At 38.6% G+C, this 17,221-nt stretch overlaps 1 protein-coding gene across 2 annotated transcripts in view; it reads left to right on the top strand.

The window, feature by feature from the left end:
* The first annotated feature begins 5,157 nt into the window (after positions 1-5,157).
* The window catches only part of ADRA1A (adrenoceptor alpha 1A), a 43,541-nt gene continuing 31,477 nt past the window's right edge, over positions 5,158-17,221 (top strand). Inside the window, exons 1-3 of one of the 2 annotated variants that reach the window (XM_060693505.2) lie at positions 5,158-5,407; positions 5,490-5,581; positions 8,968-10,671. In XM_060693505.2, the coding sequence (XP_060549488.1) occupies positions 9,783-10,671 (889 nt within the window). In that variant the 5' untranslated portion in view covers positions 5,158-5,407; positions 5,490-5,581; positions 8,968-9,782. The remainder of the gene's footprint in view (positions 5,408-5,489; positions 5,582-8,967; positions 10,672-17,221) is intronic. The other variant, XM_060693506.2, reaches the window with a different exon arrangement.

The following is a 17,221-nucleotide window of genomic DNA, read 5'->3' as shown; positions in this document are numbered from 1 at the left end:
TTTACTTACTATTTCAAGTGTAAGAAATAGTATTATACAGTGAATTATATGCACCTTAGACAAATTTGGCAAGGTCTACCTGTCTATTCTTAGACCAAGAACATAGATGGTAATGACAACGTTCCTCAACACTCAGAGGTGACCAAGTGAGTGAAATTGAGCATGTTAAATGACCAGGAGAAGGGGAAACAATCTAATTAGTCACTAAATCATCAACTGATCTAATTAAACATGCTTTACTATTAAATTCTGATTAGTATCGCTGTTTCCCCTTTTTTAGAAAATCCAGGTCACCCAGAAGAAAATGAGAGGCTCAAATTCCTGACCTAGCCAAAGGGTTGGATCATTTCCTATTCTTCTATTCTCAGTTGATATGATTGCTTTCATATCTCCCCTGCTCCTTCTCTTAACTTGACTAGCCATGCCCAGTTCCTGCAACCGTTCATCATAGAGTTGCCAGGTGTCCACTATTTGAGCGGACAGTCTGCTTTTTTCACATTATGTTCACTATTTTTTTCCACAAAATAGTGGACATTTTTTTTTATTCAAAAGCTTTATGATGAAATGGTACGTAATCTAAAGCTGTACAGTCTAAGAGAATAAGGATAGGAGAATCGCGTTTTGTCTTTTTTTTTCATAAGTTAGAATGAGACAAAGATCGAATATCCATTGAACTCGATTCTCCGAAAAAAATTAATGATGAGATTAAAATAAAAATATATTATAAAATTATGTACAGTTCACATTTTTAAAATGTATTGTAGCTTGTGTCGACTGACCTAAAATGGCGTCGAGTGATGAGAGTGACAGCGGCGAGATTTCAAATTCTTTAAAACGAAAGAGAGGAGTGTGCAAATACACCAAAGACTGGGAAGCTACTTTTGCATGGATTACCAACAACGAAACTGACAGAACAAATACGACGGCCTACTGTAAATTGTTTGTAAGAAAATATATAATTTAATTGTAATTTTTTTTATTTTTTTACTACTTAACACCCCACCCCACCCCCGCTTGTCCGCTATTTTTTGGAAGCAGACCTGGCAGACCCTAGTTTTAGACAAATCCCATACCCATCTCTGTCATGATGACTGACCACTAGATAATCTTAGGCTCTAAAAATCTGCTTTCTAAAATTATAAAATTGTTGTTTCTACTTCATCTTCTCCTTTTTCTTCTTTTTCTCCTGCTATTATAGTTATATATATATAAGTATATATATATAATATATATTTTTCTCCTGCTATTATACTTATTACTATTGGCATTTAACTTTTTGAGAATGGGGAGGGAGGAAAAAAAGGGGGGGAAAGTCAAAATGAATCAACAGAATTTACACGCATCCTAAAATTAAATTTCTTAGATAACAGTTTTCAGTATTTCATTAGCTGGTTTGACATAACTGAATTTTAAAAAAACAAAAAAAAACAATAAAAGCCGGTTGATAAAATTCACGTGGCATGTAAATATCAATGGTAATGATCAGGAACAGAATAACTCATAGAGCAAAATAACCGAACATTGAAAGTTAGAATATTTAAGAGAAAGAGAAATATTTCCTTAGATTGGCTTTTTCCATAAAGATGAATTGTATATGCATAATTCTCATAAGCAACGTTAAATCACTTTTGTATATCTTAGCATAGGGATCCCCAGGTTCTTTGTCGTAGAGTCACAGTGATGCACTGGTTAGAATGCAGTACTTCAGGCTACTTCTGCTGACTGCCGGCTGCCTGCAGTTCAATCCTCACCAGCTCAAGGTTGACTCAGTCTTCCATCCTTCTGAGGTCAGTAAAATGAGGACCCAGATTGTTGGGGGCAAGAGACTGACTCTGTAAACCGCTTAGAGAGGGCTGTAAAGCACCGTGAAGCGGTATATAAGTCTAAGTGCTATTGCTATTAAGCACTAAGCTTAGTCCAAGAGATCAAGAGCTACACTCCAAAAGTGAGTGAGTGCAGTTTATGATTCCAACACTGTGGTGAGTTCAGGTGTTTTAAGACATGAAAAGTTGATTAAAGCTTCTATCCCTAACCTTCCTTCAGCACTTGAAAATAAAATAAAAGAGTCATGTTTTGGGTATACAGGTAGTCCTTGACTTACAACAGTTCATTTAGTGACCATCCAAAGTTACAATGAGACTGAAAAAAGGGATTTATGATCATTTTTCAACACATATGACCGTTGCAGCATCCCCCTGGTCATGTGACTTACATTCGGATGGTTGACAACGGATTCATATTTATGACGGTTGCAATGTCACAGGGTCAGGTGACTCTCTTTTGTAACCTTCTGACAAGCAATGGGGAAGGCCAGATTCACTTAACAACCGTTTTACTAATTTAACAACTGCAGTGACTCGCTTAACAAAAATGGCAAGAAAAGACATAAAATGGGTCAAAACTCACTTAATACATTCCTTACTTAACAACATAAATTCTGGGCTCAATTGTGGTCGTAAATCAAGGACCACCTGTGTCATTCCTAGAGATTAGGAGGACTTCAGATGGAGGCCAATGGTACTTGGTTCCCCTCCTCCTTAGCTATGGTTTCAGTTGTACGATGAAAAATAAGCTCCCTTGAATGCAGTAGGAATTCCTTCCGAGTCCAAATGAATGCAATTAATGGTGAGTTTTATAAGCATCAGAAATAAATGGAATTCACTTAGATATAGTTTTCTTTTTAAAAAAAAAAAACTCTATAATGACTGCTTTATCTTTAAGCCTCTTGAAGCATTCTGCCCCACTTACAGAGTCATTAAAATGGGAGAAATACTTAAATATCTCTATTGAATGACCAGACCGGGTTTTGTTTTGTTTTTTTCTCTTTTTCTCTTTTTTTCAAGCCACAGCAGGAAACATTGAGTGGGCACAATTGACAGAATCAGATGGAAGATACGGGGAGCACTGCCACTTTTGGGGAACACCAGCTGCTACCATGCTGCTTTTAAACGAAAAAAGAAAATGATTCAGAGCAAGATTCCTTTCAATGTCAAAATGTTTAAAAACTGTCATTTTATATAAATAAATGTTTATATTATGTATTCTTTCCTGGAATTCTTTGATATACATACTGAATGTATTTTGCCCACAGTGACCAGTTATAGAATTTTAGCCTCTATATTTAAAGTATTTATCCCCAGATATTCTCTGTGAAGAACTGCCGTCTGGTGGGTCCTAAGAACTATAGCATCTACCTTATGGAACTACCTTCTCCTAGGGATACAGGTGGCCCTGGGACCTGTTTTTTTCTTCCACCAGGCACTGAGGCCCAAATGTTTTGGGGGAGTGATTTGGGGAGAAAACAAGTGATTTGGGGAGGAAACTTCACACTTCCTCTATTCAACACTTCTGTAGGTTTCCAACTTTGCAATGTAATCCTATCCATTTTAGATTTTTTTTTTCCTAGTGCCAATTTCAAAATGTTTTGTGATCTTCCATGCCAAACTGCTTCAAAAGTGTTTGAAAGAGAGCAGCATATTTTAAATAATCACACAACAGTTAATCAAAAATGTAACAATCACATTAAGGGAAGCCATAAAAGTCTGCCTTTTTGTAAAAGAGATGTCTGGCCAAAATAACCAAGGATTTGGATGGAGAGAGTCAGAGAGAGGGGTGGATATTCGTAGGACGGTGCAAATTTTCAAAGATGTGCTTCATTTTGAGGAAGGTTCAGGTAAAGCTCTCCCTAAACACTGTCCCATTAATAATGTTGTCCTACACACCCAAAAGCAAGCTGGAATGACCATGGTGCTTTGCTCTGTTTCATTCTGGAGAAGGTGCTGCTCCCTTATCAAATATGTTGGCATGCATCGTGGAGGGAACAGGATGCCAACTCAATTCCTGCAGCCTAGTTTACCCCATTCATTGACAAGTTATTACAGAAAAAATGCCTCCAACTTCTCTGGTATGCCCTCTCATAAACCCAAGGAGACCTTGGACTTAGGAGAGGTCACCACACTATGAAAAAGATGTTGAGACTCTAGAAAGAGTACAGAGAAGAGCAACCAAGATGATGAGGCTGGAAGCTAAAACATATGATGAATGGTTGCAGGAACTGGGCATGGCTAGTCTAGTGAAGAGAAGGACCAGGGGAGACATGATAGCAGTCTTCCAATATTTGAGGGGCTGCCACAGAGAGGAGGGTGTCAAGCTATTTTCCAAGGCACCCAAAGGCCAGACAAGGAATAACAGATGGAAACTGGATAAGGAAAGATTTAACCTGGAAATAAGGAGGAATTTTCTGACAGTGAGAACAATCAACCCATGGAAGAGAAGTTGCCTTCGGAAGTTGTGGGAGCTTCATCACTGGAGGCTTTCAAGAAAAGACTGGACTGCCATTTGTCAGAAATGGTGTAGGGTCTCCTGCTTGAGCAGGGGGTTGGATGACCTACAAGGTCCCTTCCAACTCTGTTAATCCGTTATCTTTACCTCATTCTGGACACAAGGCTTGGACAGAAGGTTCTGACAGGAAGGTGAGGGAAGAAGGTTCAAAAACAACCTTGATTCTTTGCCAAAATAAAGCATGTGGTGTCATTGGTGCTCTCTGAGCTTGGTTGTTTTGCTTGCAAACATTTCAGTATCTGAGTAGTTAACATTACCAGTGCTCCAATGATGTTATCTAGTCAATCATAAATCACCTGCAAGCAAACAACCATTCGCAGAGACAACCAAGGACTCCATAGTTCAATCCTGAGCTACATATATTCTCTTCTAAAATAAAACATGTTCTTTCAACAAGAACAATTGGGTTCCCTCTTGGTATGAATCTCATTGTCAAAGTCAATGGCAATTGACATTCTACAAATACACACCTACCCACTTACTCAATGTACATCTTTTTCTTCACAATCTTGTTACTCCTTTCTTCCCCCTCCCCCTCTTCCCCCTCCCCCTTAACAAACTGCATTTATCTGTAATTCAGAATGTGCAAACACTCAGCATAAATATGATAGCTGGTGTGTAAATGCTAACTAGCTTCTCACCAGCTTGCTGTTGTATTCCTTTGCCACTTAGTTTCTTTTTCCCCCTTCTTTAAAGCAGACTGAGTAACCAGTATTTGCTCACAGCTGTCAAGCAGACTCAGACAGAAAGAGGGAGGGAGGGAGGGAGAGAGAGAGAGAGAGAAAGAGAGGGAGGGAAAGAAAAGAAAGAGGAGTCAACAGAAAAAAATGTTGACAACTGTCAGAAGTGCCCTTTCTGGTGCTGAAATACGGTAACCAGCAAGAGATTACGGTAAATCACAACAGGGACCGTAGTGCTGCCTGCATCGGCTCCTACAGCACAGTAAAGTTACTGCTTCTCCTTGACAGTCGAGCAGGGGAGCATTATTCACCGAGGAAGAGGGAGGCATCATAAAACCAGCACTCAGCCACCCTTAGCCATTGGGACAGAGGGAATTCATGTAATTGTGAGTCATCAAAATATACTAGGGGGGAGGGGGGATGCTGATTTATTTTTGATTTATTTATTTCATTTTTGTTATTTGCAAGCAAAGTGTCCCACTGTGCCATTCGGATGACTGCCTGTGATTCGTCCCCTTTCAACCAGCCTGCAACAGGAGGCTTTCAGGAGCTTGAAGGAAGTAAGTAGAGGGAGATCTTGGATATCTATGTAAAAGAAGTCCTTAGCTAAAGATAATATACCTGCCTATTTTCCTTCCTTCCTTCCTTCCTTCCTTCCTTCCTTCCTTCCTTCCCTGCTTCCTTCCTTTCTTCCTTCCTTCCCTCTTTCCTTCTTTTCCTTCCGTCTTTCCTTCCTTCCTTCTGTCCTCCAAGTAATGTTGACAAGGTTGACAACATTTTTTTTATTCCCTATTTGGGATATGCCTCCATCCTACATTTTCTGAATTTCCCGTCTTTATTTAATTCCCCAAGTCCACAACAATCAACAGAGAAGAAGTAATGAAGGGAAAATTGACTAGAAATGTGTTGTGATGTTTTTATTTGCATGACTGCTTACTAATATTCATCGGTTCCTAACATTTTATACTGGGTCGCATCCCACCCCGCAAGCCCTGTTTTTGGTGCTGTTGTGGCCACATTTATTGTTTCAATTACCAATTGGCTAAGAAATGCTCTCCCACTAAAGGTATGTCTGGATTTTCACCTATTTTCTCCATTGCAATAGAAGCATCATCAGCTTTTTAAAGAAGGAATGTCTTTTTTTTTTAAAGGAAAGAAATATGACTGGATGAAGTTTTTTTGTTTTACAAAAATTACACATTTAAAATCAAATGATCTTCTATTAATTATTAGTTCAATTATCATTTGTTATCTTGGGGATATCTATTTCTATTTCTATTTGCAGGAAGAGTGTGTCCTATTAAAGACAAGGAGGGTGCTTTTTTTTTACTGCATGGAATTTAGCTTATCAGATGGATAGATTGTTGTCCTTAGTTGACCAAGCTTCTACCCACAAACATGGATAACAGTTGTAAACAGTGGGTCCAAAGGGCCAGAAAATGCAAGGCGCCCAACAGATCTGTGCTCTATACTATTTGTATGCAAAATCCCATTTGTATCCAAAGAGCAATGACCCTTCAAGTCAGAAACAACTGGCAATAACACAATGTTCTGAGCTTTGCTGTTAATTTGACCCATGCTGTAGGAAAGAAATCCCCGAGCCCTAAAGGAACAAAAACTAAGTTTAAAAAAATCATTTCTAAAGCAGCACCGCTGTGACTTGTGTGTATGCATGTGTATTTGTACTCTGCTTATGGGAGACATGGTCAAACTCATGCACGATTTCATTTTTTGTCCCCCTGCTATTATTAATCTTATAGAAAAGAGTTCCTATAAGAGTTGTGTGATGTTATTGTCTCTGCTATTCTTAATTGGGAACAGCCCTTTGGCGAAATCGTAGCTCAGGAACAGAAAACATGTTTTGTGTGCTAGGTGCAGTTCTTGGACTGTCCAGATGTAGCTGGAAGGACACTTTGCCGCTGTTCTGGATGCCGATGCCATGCTAATAATCCAGGGGTCTAGAATAGTCCTATGCCTTTTGTTTTCTTTTGCTAGAACAAGCTTAATCAGTCTGCTTTGCACTGCCAATTGTTTTTGTTCTCTGCCTAATAAATTTGGGTTGACAACATCGATGGGCTATCGGTTGGACCCTAAACTTTTAATAGCCTCTGGAATTTCCCCAGATTACTGCACTGAATTTTGGCTGCAAAAAAACCAATTACCTTGGGTATGATTTCCAACTGTGTTCTTTTTTTTTCTGGGAAATAAAAAGAAATCCATAATAGGCTTAACACACCTATTAAGAATTAATTAAAATCCTCAAGATCACAACCCATAAACCAGAGTTTCAAAATGTCAGTCCTGGTGTTGCTGATGGCATCAGCTTCAGACTCCAGAAGCACCCAACAGCCAAAGAATAATATAATAATTTATAATGTAACAAATTTAATCTAATGATAAGAACATTATTTCCTCCCATCTGCCAAAATATGGTTGCCCACCTCTAAAATAAAAAATAGAGAAAGAACCTAGTGACTTCCAAGAGCTCTTAATCTATAATTCCCAACACCTCTAACCATTCTGACTAGCATTAATTGAACTTGGAATACAGCAAAATCTGGAATCCCAAAGGAAGATTAGCCAAACCCAAGTTAAAGAAACTGAGACTAAGAAAAACTCTTGAGAATCTATGAAGAAAAGAGATATCAGTATTTCATGGTTACACAATGGGATGATTGCTTGGGTTTCGCATGGTGGGAAAGGAGGGGAATTTTAAAATCTGTGGACACTAAATGAGTAAACTATGCAACTAACTCCTGTGCTCGCTTATTTGGAGCACCCAAAACTGAATCTGTGGAGATATTGATCTGTCCTCTGTAGAGAGAAATGCATGTACTGATTTCACCAAGGATACATTTTCTATTGTGGTCTAATATACAAACCTAATTGAGACACCAGGAATGACATGTTGTTGCTTTCTTGAAAACATGCATTTGTTCAAAACCTCTATTCTATTCTATTCTATTCTATTCTATTCTATTCTATTCTATTCTATTCTATTCTATTCTATTCTATTCTATTCCATTCCATTCCATTCCATTCCATTCCATTCCATTCCATTCCATTCCATTCCATTCCATGAATGCCCAATATTCTAACCTTGAAACATGAGACGCTTTATTTTGCCAAATCAGACATACAGTCCAATAGTGTTTCGTCTTCACTTTTAGAAGTTTTAGATAAGCAATTGGTCTTTATAGTCATTGTTATTTGTTCCTTTTAATTAGAGATCCCCAAATCTGGCCCTGGGATCTCCTGCATGTGTATTACAATAGACATCATCTATGCCGAAGGTATTTCTTACTGAGCCCCGAGCTAAATTCAGATATTTCAAACAGATCATTCCCTGATACCTATCAATCTGTTTTGACCAGACCAAATAAAAACTGGGCTGCAAAGAGAATTCCATACCTAGTAAGCATCGCAACTTCAGCCATGCATCTCAGATGGCAAGTGGAGCTTTCTCTGTTATCCTTTCAGTTAACGTAAGGCTCATTTGTAATGCAGAGCAGGAAGAGGAAGAGAAACCACTGGAATATTGGTTCTGTTGTGTTGCAAACTAACATGGAGATATCGGTGATTTCTTCTTAACATAAAGCTGCAGAGTTAACTGAAAGAAGGCTTGTTCTAAAAGACCCAATGTTGCCTTTTTATTTTCTCCCGGCGGGGGGGGGGGCTGCAGGGTAATCAATGGCCAATTTGTCAGAGATCAACATTTTTATTGCCTAGGATTCAGAGGTGTGATTTGATGAAAAAAAAAAACGTAAGAAGCAATCAGGCTGAGGAGCATCAATTGATGAGCAAGCAGTGTCAACAGCAGTCTGTACGCAATGATAAAAACTCATTAATGTTTGATTCCTAATTTTGGGGAAATGTTGCCATCGGGATATTTGCCCAATAAGAAGCCTGGTGTTTGAAATGTGCTTTCTCCTTTTGACTTCTTTAGGAAAGATCTCAACTGTCAAGCAGAAGAGCACAGATCACCATCTCCTCCGAGTTCCTAGCAGGTCAATAACCATTGTTTGTTAAAAGGATGATATGCTGGGTCAAGGTATCACAACTTTAGAATTATTACAGCTTCTTCGGCAACTTGGAATCATAAAGTTAGTCATGGATGAAAAGACTAGACGTTGAGAAGTGTCAGCCAGAGTGACAGACAGCAATCTTCTTTCACCTGGGAAGATTTTTCAAATCAAATACGAAGAAGACATAAGAAAGAGGAAAGAATACTCTGCTATTATTTGCGCTGCATCTTTCCATGAAGAACTTTTAAACAGTCTGGAAGTTGATGGCCTTTCTACCACTGCAATTTTCCTTGCTTAGTCACAAAAAGCATCTTGTGGCTCAATGGGTATTATTTTAAAAACTAAACAGCAACTAAGAAAAGGGTCTTTAGCTCAATCTTTAATATGGTTTCATCATCAAACGTCCAGCAAGGTATGGTAAACTTCAAAGAAACTGTTCCAAAGAGAACCATTATAATTGCTTTGGAATTATTTATGGGACAAGAAACGCCTGTGTTTTTTCTTCAGAGCAAATGCAAAAGAAGAAATGTGGATTTTCAAATATGTTCATTAGTCTAGGGTTTTGCTCTCTCCTCTGCATTTATAAAGAAGCCAGACTAGTATTTCCAATTAGTTTCTATCTACAATGTGGAAATAAAGCTTCTCCCAACACTACCAAATATTTGCTCTTGGCTCTTTCAAAAAAAGGGCAGAGAGAACCACAAACACACTGGATGAACATTAACCAGTTTTGATAATGGGACTGACCTCTGAGAATATCTCTGCTCCTGAGTGCTTCAATTGCACCCAGACTGTGGAGCAAGTAAATATTTCCAAGGCCATATTATTAGGAGTCATCTTTGGAGGTCTGATTGTTTTTGGGGTCCTGGGCAACATTGTGGTTATCCTTTCAGTAGCCTGTCACAAACATCTACAAAGTGTAACCCATTACTACATTATCAACTTGGCTGTGGCTGATCTCCTCTTGACTTCTACTGTTCTCCCCTTTTCTGCTATTTTGGACATTCTGGGCTACTGGGCTTTTGGGAGGATCTTCTGCAACCTCTGGGCAGCTGTTGACGTTCTGTGCTGCACAGCTTCCATCATGAGCCTTTGTGTCATCTCTATAGACCGATATATTGGAGTAAGTTACCCACTGAGATACCCAGCCATAGTCACCGAAAAAAGAGGCCTCTTGGCTCTGCTGTGTGTGTGGGCATTGTCACTTGTGATATCCATAGGTCCCCTCTTTGGCTGGAGACAACCAGCTCCAGAAGATGAAAAAAGCTGCCAGATCAACACTGCCCCAAGTTATGTCTTGTTTTCTGCTCTTGGATCCTTCTATCTCCCCCTGGTCATCATACTGGTGATGTATTGCCGGGTATACATGGTAGCCAGAAGGGAAAGCAAAGGATTGTCATGTGGCCTGAAGACTGAGAAGTCCCGTTCAGAAGAAGTGACTCTCCGCATCCACCGCAAGAACAACACTGAAGCTTCAGGAGCTACCCCTTCCACCAAGCACAAATCCAATTTTTCCGTAAGGCTTCTAAAGTTCTCTCGGGAGAAGAAAGCAGCCAAAAGCTTGGGAATAGTTGTGGGATGTTTCATCCTGTGTTGGCTTCCTTTCTTTGTAATCATGCCAATTGGTAAGTAAATTATAAATACACCGGCCAATGAGAATGTGGGGTTGTGTGATGAGGAGTGAATATCTGAGATTCTAGATGAGTTCTTAATCTGACGTTAATGAGGAATTTACGTCAAGTCTCTCTGAGTTAAGTCATATATAGGTAATTTATGAGGTATGAGCGATGTTATTTTTGTACTCCCCTGTCCTTTTGCTCTACTGTTGAGGATGTACATATACAGAGTTAAGCAGCTAGGGGATAACTGATACTGGCTAAAAGAAGATGAGATTTTGGCACTGGTCATAGGGATCTAGATAAGGCAGAGGATGATTCTCATTTTTGACAAGAAATTCAGATATCACATCCTGTTGGAGTCATAATGAAAACAGGAGATGATCAAACAAATGTGGCACACTGGGCATCATTCTGTGAAATCTTCGTATTTGTGGGATTTACTTTTTAAAACTAGGATATTGAGCCCAACCATTCAGAATCTGTAAGGATATATATCAGGGTCTCCAAACTTGGCAACTTTAAGACTTGTGGACTTCAACTTCCAGAGTTTTTCAGCCAGAGTTGAAGTCCACAAGTCTTAAAGTTGCCAAGTTTGGAGAACCCTGATATATTTGGTCTTAATTAATAACAGAATGCCTCTGGGAACATAATCAGGCTAGGAATTTGTGATCCCTGGACCAGAGCCAAGGTCATAATTCCTTTCACCCAAAACTCCTCCCCTTGCTTCTTCTCAAACATTTATTATTATTTTCAGCAACTTAGTTTATAGGCAATGATCAACAAATCAGCTGTTTTGATGGTTAAGTAAATGGCAAGAATTTTTGACTTCTAGTCTTCTGCAGGTCACCCAAACATCTATCTAGCTACACACAACTATCCCCACATCTATTTGGGGTTCTCCTTTCACAAAGTCCAGGTTACATTTGAGTAAACATGCACAGAACCAATCTTCAAATGGTTTACTGTCAAGATAGAGCTTTGGATTGCATTGACCTTGTCTTACTATTATTTGTAAGAAATTATATTTTCTGTGATTTTCAAAAAGTTTATCTTTCTATCAAATGTATGAAACCTATTTATGAGGGTTTATCAAAACTATTTTAGCACCTGTTGCTGGAGAAAATTGTAAAAAAAGGTCATGGACGACCCAATTCAACACAACACTAGCTAAGGGGAGACATCTTTATTTATTTATTCAATTTATATCCCGCCCTTCTCCAAGTGGACTCAGGGCGGTGCACAGCCAGAATTAAAACACATATCAATACAAAATTTAAAATTATTAAAAGAATTAAATAACTGTGGCCCAAAAATTTAAAACATTGAAAACTAAAACCCATTTGACAATTTAAAAAAGCTAAAAAGACTAAAAAAGGGGGGAGGGGTTTCACGCTAGCCCTGCTTGATGGAAAAGAAAAGTTTTTAGGGCACGGCAAAAAACCCGGAGATCCGATATCCTTCGTATCTCTGGGGGCAAATCGTTCCAGAGGGCAGGAGCTGCCACAGAGAAGGCCCTCCCCCTGGGGGTCGCCAGCCGACATTGCCTGGCTGACGGCACCCTGAGGAGTCCCTCTCTGTGGGAGCGTACTGGTCGGTGGGAGGCTATCGGCGGCAGAAGGCGGTCCCGCAAATACCCAAGTCCCATGCCATGGAGCGCATTAAAGATGGTGACCAACACCTTGAAGCGCACCCGGAAGACCACTGGAAGCCAATGCAGCTCACGCAGGAGAGGTGTCACATGGGAGCGCATCCCCCGCGCGGCTGCATTCTGCACCAGTTGGAACCTCCGGGTGCTCCTCAAGGGAGTTCTCTTCTCTTATGTATGTTGAGTTGTAAAAAAAGGGGGGGGCATTAAAAATGAGTAAGATACCTGTGAAAGGTCTTAATGTGTGTGTTTCAGAAATGAAAGTGAGCAATTACACAGGCAAAATGCATCTGGAAACAGTTCAAGTCCTGCTTTCAATCAGTGTCATTCCCAGCTTAGAAGGAATGTTGATATTTGTTTTAAATGCTGGATATGATAATGTTGAGGTGTCCTGCTTGATCTCCTTCAGACAGCTCAAGTGCCTTCCATAATTTAGACTAGGGGACTTCAAATTTGGCAACTTTAAGACTTGTGGACTTCAACTCCCAGAATTCCTCAGCCGTTCATGCTGGGTGAGGAATTCTGGGAATTGAAGTCCACAAGTTTTTAAAGTTGCCAAGTGTGGAGACCCCTGACTTAGACATTTGGATGGCAATCATACTGCTTGGGTACAGCTTAGATTAGAGTCCACTAACAAATAAACGTTTGCTGATTTAAATGCTAAGCAGTTGAAGAAAAAGGCTGAATGTAGGAAGGGATTCTCCTGGAAACGCATAACATTGGATTCAAGAAAAAGAAACATAATTCTAAAAATTGGTGCTTTTAGGCCAGTTTATCTTCAGCTGCCTGATTATTGCCTAAATGTGTGGAGGTGAGAAAGCAGAACAATAATAAAAATATTAACAGTGAAAAATAACAATTATGTTAAAGTAACAGAGGTGGAAATAGCTTCTCAGCTCATGGATCCGTTGATTTAGTAGCCACTTTTCTAGTTAGGATTTCTGATTGAGTGGAATCCTTGAGTGGATTCATAGATCTCAAAGAAATAATTTATGTATAGGAGTCTATGTCAATGCCCAGAATTTCTTTGTTTAAAAAAGGCACCTTTTCTTTGTAATGTTTATTAGATTTTTTAAAAATTGATATGAAAGTCAGTTTTAATAACAGCCAAGTCACTTCGGGGAACAAATTTCATTATAAAACCAAAAGACTGTGATTGTGTCATTTGGTAGCTGTTAATTGCAGATGGTTTACTTGGCGGTTATTTGAAGTTCCTCCTTACTGGAGTTCTACTTGGAATCATGAAACGATGTGTTTCCAGATATATTGTGTGTTTTGTAAGATATATGAGCTGACGTTTCTCAGGAATGCGGCAGTCTATTGTGGATAGAAACTGTTACAGGAATTCAGCAAATCACATACCCACAACTGTGATGGACAATCCTAGCAATGCTTTTTAGTTTGGAGTCAAAATAAGTGTGTTGAACAAATCAAATATTTCTGATTTGTATAATTATCACTCGTGTTGTATGTGGAGATTCTCAGTCATCCAGGTCACAGTTGTCTCAAAAGTGCTTTCTTCTTCAAAAGGTAACTGAACTATTTTTTTTTTCTTCTTTGAGGAAGAAGAAAAAAACGAAAAGAAGAAAAATCTTCTTCTTCCTTGAAGAAAAAAAAATAGTCCAGTTGCCTTTTGAACAAAAAAGCACCTTTGAGCTAACATTTGTGTTTGATTTTTTTCCTATTCAAAACTCTGAGAATTACTTTTTCTCCCTCTTTTAAACAATTTCTGCTACATCGATTATAATCCAGACCTATAAAATATAGATTTTTACAAAGCAAAAAATAAAAATAAAAAATAGCCAAGAACTGCATACAATTCTTCTTCCTATTTTGGAAATACTTTGAATGAAACGTCTTTTACAAATTCTGGATATTGAATTAGTTCTAGTTCATACTCGGTAGACCTTTAAAATTGCCAGCATGTTAAAACCTAAAGTGTGATCAAGCATGCCCAAAGGGGTGGATGGATTAAGCAGTTTTTAAATGCTGGCATCTTATTCTGGGAAGTACAAATGCCAAGAGGGATTTAACAAAGTTCATCAAGATGCAGCCTGATTCAATTAATTTAAAAAAAGAGGTTAATCTACTTTTGCTTAACTTTATTAAATGCATCGTACCTAGTTTGGGCTTGAAATACGAGAGAGTGGACAGTAATAACTGAGAGGAATACTTTTAGGAAAAAGGTTTCATTGGAATGGCAGGATTTCATTTAATACAAACAGTAAGTTTTGTAATCCATTTTATTGTTTTCTTACTTTCAAATGGCAAACTCAGTTTGGAAAAAAAAGAATCAGGCTTTGGTTAAAAATGCTAAATCCTCTTTCATCTATCCTTCATTTATTTCAAGGACTTGTGGTCAGCAAAGTTCACTATTTTAATAATTAAAATATTATTTAACTTCAGGTACGTCCTTCAATTATTAATTCCATTCATTCTTTTCAAGGGACAAAATGAATTTTCAGGATTATTATTTTTTTAATTAATATTTAATTGTTCAGCAACCTCAGGAAATGCCTTTCTGTAGATTATCTGTTCCCCAGTAGTTTTTATGTCAAGATTTTACTTAAACACCTTTGAAAAGCCTGTAATTCAGTTCAACAAAGGAATCTTATTATATTTTTTCTTCCTACAAAATCAATTAACTTATGTTTAAAATCTTCCTTTATGTACACTTCATCAAACAGTAAAATTATTAAACCCAAATAATGGCAGTTTAGTAATCACAATTTGGGATTGTGTGAACAGCTGGTACAACTAAATATTATGATTAGTATGTGTATTAGAAACAATTGAGTGCTAGGTTTATTTATTTATTTTTCTTTTTAAATTATTGTTTATCCATCATAAAAGGCAAATAACAAATAAAAATTAATGATTAAGAAATACTGCCAGTGAACCTATTACTCTGAAAATAAAAAACATAGTAACACAGAATGTTTGTTCTTTAAAGCAGCTTTATTATTTTTATTTATTTATTAAATTTATTTGATGCCCATCTTACTACAAGGTGACTCTTATGTTCTCATGTTTAATAAGATGTTCTTGCTAGTAAATTTACAATTGTTACTTTGGCAGCCCTCGTATACATTTACTTCTAAAAAGTAATCGCATTATTTATAGTTACTAAATTGATAGGAATCCACAGTTAATGCATTTATTGATGGCTTTTCTAATTGGCTGAAGTCTTAGAGATGTTGACTAAATTTGCTTTCACATTCTGGTTTTGAATTTGGCATCACATATGAACCTACCCCATAGTTGTTTATTAAATAAATTGTGTTAAAGCAAACCATTGCTATGTCCAGCCTTGGAGTTCCTTTCAGTGATGCTTATGTTAAAGATGTTTAATCAAGAAGTGAACAATAAACAACCCACCCACCCCCCAAAAAAACCGCACCCCACCACATCAAAACCACTTCCACCAACACTGACAGAACAAGTCAAATATAATATAAACTGAAAGCAAAGTCCATTCCCATACTACCACTAGTGATATTACCTAGTTTGGGTAATGAAACCTCTGCAAGAAAACTATCAAGTTAGAGAGCACCAAGGACCCCTCATGTCAACCCTGAGCTGCGAATATTCTCCTTTATTGACATGTTTCTATGTACAGATAGTCCTTCACTTACAACCATTTGTTTAGCAATTGCTTAACAGTGCAACAGCACTGGGGGGGAAAAGTTACTTACACTTTTGGTCCTTGCACTCACACCATTCACAGCATCCCCATGATCACATAATCAAAATAGCAATAGCAGTTAGGCTTATATACCACTTTACAGTCCTCTCTAAGCAGTTTACAGAGTCAGCCTCTTGCCCCCAACAATCTGGGTCCTCATTTTACCCACCTTGGAAGGATGGAAGGCTGAGTCAACCTTGAGCCTGGTGAGATTCAAACTGCCAAATTGTTGGCAGCCAGCAGTCAGCAGAAGTAGCCTTCAGTACTGCGCTCTAACCCCTGTGCCACCTCAATTCAGCCTTGGTGGCGCAGCGGACTAAAGTGCTGTTAAGTAGCACTTAACTGCCAGCTGCCAGCTGCCTGCAATTACTGCGAGTTCAAATCTCACCAGGCTCAAGGTTGACTCAGCCTTCCATCCTTCCGAGGTAGGTAAAATGAGGCCCCGGATTGTGGGGGCAATAAACTGACTTTGTATAAAAAAGAACACCGCTGAGGGGGGGGAAGCCCTACTAAGCAGGTATATACAAAAGTATGAAGGCTATTGCTTAACGCATTGTAAGCCGCCCTGAATCTCCGGAGAAGGGCGGCATATAAATCGAACCAATAAATAAATAAACCAATAAATTCAGGCAATTGGCAACCAACATATATTCATGAAGGTTGCAACATCCTGGAATCATGTGATCACCGTTGGTGACCTTCGCAGCTGGCTTCCGACAAGCAAGGTTAATGGGAAAAGTTGGATTTGCTTAACAACCATATGATTCACTTAACCACTGCCGTGATTTGCTTAACAAGCATGGCATAACGGTTGTAAAATCAGGTGTGACTCACATCACAATGCTCCCAATTTTGGTCATAAGTCAAAGACTGTCTGTACTTGCTTTCCAGTCAATCAGGTTAACTAACTTGAAAGGTAGACAAACTGCGGTGGCGCAGTACAGTACTGCAGGCTACTTCTGCTGACTGCAATATGACAGTTCAAATCTCACTGGCTCAAGATTGACTCAGCCTTCCATCCTTCCAAGGTTGGTAAAATGAGAACCCAGATTGTTGGGGGCCATAGGCTGACTCAGTAAAATGCTTAAAGAGGGCTGTAAAGCACTGTGAAGCAGTATATAAATCTAAGTGCTATTGCTATTGGTTAAAATAAGTAGAAGATAACCATAATCCAGAGTTTTCCATAATTTAACCTTGACACGGGACTCTCTTTTCTTTTGGTACGA

The sequence above is a fragment of the Pantherophis guttatus genome, chromosome 9 (assembly GCF_059756535.1).
Source record: "Pantherophis guttatus breed Tessera chromosome 9, ASM5975653v1, whole genome shotgun sequence".
Taxonomy (NCBI): domain Eukaryota; kingdom Metazoa; phylum Chordata; class Lepidosauria; order Squamata; family Colubridae; genus Pantherophis; species Pantherophis guttatus.
This window is presented reverse-complemented; position numbering and strand designations above follow the sequence as displayed.